At 42.1% G+C, this 5,144-nt stretch overlaps 1 protein-coding gene across 5 annotated transcripts in view; it reads left to right on the top strand.

The window, feature by feature from the left end:
* TLE1 (transducin like enhancer of split 1) overlaps nucleotides 1–3,977 on the top strand; it is a 98,554-nt gene extending 94,577 nt beyond the window's left edge. For all 5 annotated transcript variants that reach the window (XM_023508058.1, XM_012813718.2, XM_023508057.1 and 2 more), the window contains exons 19-21: nucleotides 2,011–2,161; nucleotides 3,141–3,217; nucleotides 3,357–3,977. In XM_023508058.1, coding sequence (XP_023363826.1) covers nucleotides 2,011–2,161; nucleotides 3,141–3,217; nucleotides 3,357–3,464 — 336 coding nt within the window. In that variant the 3' untranslated portion in view covers nucleotides 3,465–3,977. The remainder of the gene's footprint in view (nucleotides 1–2,010; nucleotides 2,162–3,140; nucleotides 3,218–3,356) is intronic.
* The last annotated feature ends 1,167 nt before the right edge of the window (nucleotides 3,978–5,144 follow it).

The following is a 5,144-nucleotide window of genomic DNA, read 5'->3' as shown; positions in this document are numbered from 1 at the left end:
TCATTGTTGTTTGGCGGGCCCGGGCTGGGGATTCGAACCCGCCACCTCAGGTGTATGTGGCTGGTGCCTTAGCCGCTTGAGCCACAGGCGCCGAGCCAACCCTCAAACTCTTAATGGTTTTAAAAGTCCTGCAAGTTAAGGCGTGCTGGCTGTTTCATTTACATATGAGTTGGTCGAAGTGAAGGGCTTCGTTCAGTGACAACATGTAGGTTTCCTTTAGCAATGTTTGATTTGCTATGCGTGCTCTCACCACCGATGCAGAGTAGGGGATGATTATTTGATTCCATGTAAATAGAGCTTGAGAAGTGTGCAGTGGTGGTGCCAAAAGTAGAGAAAAATCACAACAGCTCTGAAAGTTTGTTCACTTGCATTAGCGAGTCCCCCTCTGCCCTTAAGAGAGTCTCACTCTGTTGCCCAGGGTAGAGTACTGTGTTGTCAGCCGAGCTCACAGCAACCTTAAACTCCTGGGTTCAGGCAATCCTGCTGCCTCAGCCTTCCAAGTAGTTGGGACTACAGGTACCCCACAATGCCTGGCTAGTTTTCGTATTTTTATTAGAGACAGGATTTCCCTCTTGCTCAGGCTGGTCTCCAACGCTGAGCTCCAGTCCTTCTCCCCTCCTCAGTGCTGGCCAGCGTTAGGGAGCTTTAATAGAAAAAACGCAGAGGTATCTCAGTGGATGCCCTCTGTATTCCTCATCCCTTAAAAAACAAACTCATGGCTGACGAGAGTTACAGAGTTTTGGAATAGTATAAATGGTAACTTTGTGGATTGTGAAAAATATTTGGAAATTGAGTCACTTATATTTTGGGAAAGATAGTGCTTGCCATTTTAAGTGCTTTCTGACAGAAGAGTTGTTTTTTTAATCATGATTTGCCATTTATTTACCTTACTTCTTGGTAATGAAAACAATTTGATTTAGAAAACTTCAGACAAAATGGAAGAAAACACACACACACACATATATATATACATGTGTATGTATATCTGTGTGTATATATATCCACACACACTACTAAATTTAATTTTCATATTAACATTTTATTGAGCTTCTCAGAGTTTTCCCTGTTCTCTCTTTCCCAACATAAGTGGGATACTATTTTTGGTTGGTCTTTTTTTTTTTTTTAAAAGAAACTTTTTACAGAACTTCTCAAATATATCCAGAAAACATTGAAGCATATATAAAAGTACGGAGAATTGTACAATAGACCCCATATGCTCGTCACCCAACTCTAATGGTTATCAGCACATGGCCATTCTTATCTCATCTGTTCTATCATCCCCATGCCCCCAAACTGGGTTATTTTAAAGTAAATCCCAGACATCATTTTAACCATAAGTACAGTCATGTGCCACATAACAACATTTGGATCAACAATAGACTGTGTTTGCAACAGTTCACAGTGTACTTTTACCCTACCGCTTCTATGTTTAGTTATGTTTAAATACACAGATACTTTACCGCGGAGTCCTGGTTGAGTACAGTGCTAGGTGCAGCAGAACGCCCAGGTTTCTGGCCTAGGAGCAGTAGCCTGCGCCACGTAGCTGCGGCGTGTGCAGTGGGCTCGCCGTCTAGGTGTGTGTAAGTGCACGCCGGTGCTCACGCGACGATGCAATTGCCTCGCAGCCCATTTCTTTAGAACATTTTGCTACCCTCGTTGTTCAGTGATGCGTGACCGTATCGCAGTTAGTATCTCTCTATAAGATCCTTTAAAATGCACACACAGGGACCATTATTATTAGGAGTAGTTTCTTAATGTCGCCCACTTAGGATGGAAATGTTCAAACTTTTTCAGTTGTTTCATGAAGCTTTTTGACACTTGGTTCATCTGGATTGAGCCTCTGGCCCTGTAGACGTCCCCACGGTCCAGATTTGCCTGATCTGCCCTTTCTCACCCCCATAACACACACACACACCATTTCTTGCTATTCCCCCTCCCTTTTTTTATTGCCTTTTAACTTCCAAACATTAATGGACAAAATAACCAGTGAGCCTGTCACTCCTCTTACAGATCTTCTCCCTGGGATACTGCCCCACCGGGGAGTGGCTGGCCGTGGGCATGGAGAGCAGCAATGTGGAGGTGCTGCACGTGAACAAGCCTGACAAGTACCAGCTGCACCTCCACGAGAGCTGTGTGCTGTCCCTGAAATTCGCTTATTGTGGTGAGTTCAGCCGGAAGGAAACTAGAGGCCGTTGATGGCCTAAATGGAAAATACTTGTTAAAAAAAATATATATATGGTAGAGATCGTATCTGGAAAAAATATTCTCTGAGCAGCTGGACGCAATAATTCTATTGTTTTATTTAACATGTTCTTCAGAGCACAGTAATGTCTATTTCGGTTCATTTTACTAATTTGAGAAAAGTCAGCAGGCAATGAAATTGCCTTATACAAGTTTTGGACCCATGCTTGTTTTTAATGGGCATGGGGGGAATTATTTGTCACTCTGAAGAGGAGTGGGAGGGAATTTATAGAATAGGATGGGAGCAGTGGAAGTTATGAACTGGCCAGAATGAGGAACCCAGGGTCCGAAAGTGGGGCGTTTAGCTGAATCCAGACTCATACACTCTGCAGTGAGGATTAAGAGGAAAGTCGTGCATGTGGAGACTATGGCTGTACTACAGGTGTTCAAATACTTGTACAGAAGATAGACGAATGTGTGGATGGATGGATGAGTCATTGTCACTTACTGAGTGCCTTCTGTATGCCATATGATTTGATGGCATCTTACTTAGATATTTAATTCTTCCTAATCCCATTTTCATCCTGAGAAGTCTGACTAAAGTAGAACAACATCAACAATTCAGTGCTACATATTTAAGGGCCTACTGTGTGTTGGATGTGATGTTATCAGTCACCAGTGGCTAATGAGGCCAAGATCTCTTGAATTATGTCTAAGATCACACAGGAAATTTACTGAGGAGCCCAAATTAAAAACCTCTGCTCATGTCCTAGACCAACCCTTTGGGCATGATAGTTCATGCATTAAAAATGCTGTCCGTTTGATTAAGCCCAAGTTGTTAATAGTATAGTAGGAATTATTTATTTATTGTAAGAGATAGGGTCTTGCTATGTTGCCCAGGCTAGACATAGCGTGAATTTTAATCTTGCTGAGACTGCATATGCCTTTGCTAATTGTAGGTAAATGGTTTGTGAGTACTGGAAAAGATAACCTCCTCAATGCCTGGCGGACCCCCTATGGAGCCAGCATATTCCAGGTAGGTGCCCCTTATCTGGAATGACAGCTTAACCATGGTGTCACTTTTGAAGCTAGAAAATAAGGGTGCTTCCGAGGGAACAGGGCCCCTGAGTGTCCTTCTTCCACATTGAGCACACACCCATTGTTTTTTCTTCCAGTCCAAAGAGTCCTCGTCGGTGCTGAGCTGTGACATCTCTGTGGATGATAAGTACATCGTCACTGGCTCAGGGGACAAGAAGGCTACAGTCTATGAAGTCATCTACTGAAAACATTATGTGGTTTAACATTTATAGTTGAATTGGGCCAAAATGTTTTGAATTTGTAGAAATAGAAAAGTTGTAACTTTAAAAGAAAAAAAAAACACATAGAAAAACCTGTTTCCAAACCTTGACACAAAACTACTTTGAGTCTACAAAGACTTGTCAACAAGTACATCAGCAGAAGGTCACCTGTCTACCTAGACCAGATGGAGCGCCGAGGCCAAGCGGACAGAGGGCCAAGGGTTGTGGGGTGGAGGGACGGCATCCGCTGACCTGTGTCAGAGCCCGTTCTTCCCAGGTGATCTGTCGATCATGCCTTGCCCGAGTGTGAGATTACCTTTCTGTTCCTTGCAGTTCACCTCACGTTCTGTCCTTTGTAGAGCAGTGGTGTCTCCAATGAACTTGTTTCCTGGTTTTGCATCTTGTGAAATGTTTTTTTGTATTTTTGTTGAAGGTTAAACATTTGTATAAATTGTAAATATATTTGGTTTATTACAGTAAAGGCTTTAGTACCAATAAGTGGTTTTCCTTTTCCTTCTTTGTGGTTTTTATCAAAACTTTGGGATCATCAATGTGAGTTTTACAAGTAAAGTCTAGACATTTATAGGGGAAGTTTTGAAATGCACTTCTTAGGTTTAAATATATTTGGTTGCAGACTCCTATTGTACTTTTTTATTTTTTTTGAGACGGAGCCTCAAGCTATCCCCCTGGGTAGAGTGCCATGGCATCACGCTCACAGCAACCTCCAACTCCTGGGCTCAAGCGAGTCTCCTGCCTCAGCCTCCCAAGTAGCTGGGACTACAGTCGCCTGCCACACCTGGCCATTTTTTGGTTGCAGCCATCATTGTTGTTTGGTGGGCCTGGGCTGGGGATTCGAATCCGCCACCTTAGGTGTATGTGGCTGGCGCCTTAGCCGCTTGAGCCACAGGCGCCGAGCCAGACTCCTATTGTACTTGAACCTAATTCATCAAACATTTCTGGCTAGGAACTGTAAGTAATTGAAGATATATTAATGACAGTTTTATTTAGGGAGCTAAAATTACTCCATCAAGATTCTTTCTTTTGTTGTGATACTCTTCTGATTCAAGTTCACAAATTAAAGCTCAACTTTTTCCTATTGATTCACTGGAAGGCAGAATATTCTTTTCTCTAAGAAGTCCCCAATCTTTTCAAATCTATATTCTTCCTTTACTAGCTTCACTTGGGTTTTGTGTTATGACCCGTGATGCACAGAAAGCTGTGGAGTGCATTAACCTGCAGAAAAAAGGTGGAAAGTCAGCTGGTTGTGTCTTCACTAATACTTACTTGATCTGTTATATTAATATACTTCAGCCAACCATAGGCAGCCTTTCACTGTGTTCTGCTCATTAAGGCTTTTCTGGCAGCTTCAGCCATTGTTATCTGTTATTTTTCTGTATCTTTGTGGACAAGCTTTTACTAAGTTGATTAGATGAAATCTGTAACCCTGGGCTTTTCAGAAGTTACTGTGCATGGCTTCTTCCTGAAGGCTACATGGTTCATTCTTTGTGTTCCTATTATGTATTGTTATATTTTAGAAAATAATGGCTAATAATTTCAAGCCGATTTCCCTGGCTGTTTAAAAATAGCACCTAAGGAATATTTAATGTTCTTATTTTCTTATGATCCAGCAAGTTGTTGGCAGTTTGTCTTCATCTTTTTTGTTAC

This window comes from Otolemur garnettii, unplaced genomic scaffold (assembly GCF_000181295.1).
Source record: "Otolemur garnettii isolate 467f Iridium unplaced genomic scaffold, OtoGar3 scaffold00006, whole genome shotgun sequence".
Taxonomy (NCBI): Eukaryota; Metazoa; Chordata; class Mammalia; order Primates; family Galagidae; genus Otolemur; species Otolemur garnettii.
This window is presented reverse-complemented; position numbering and strand designations above follow the sequence as displayed.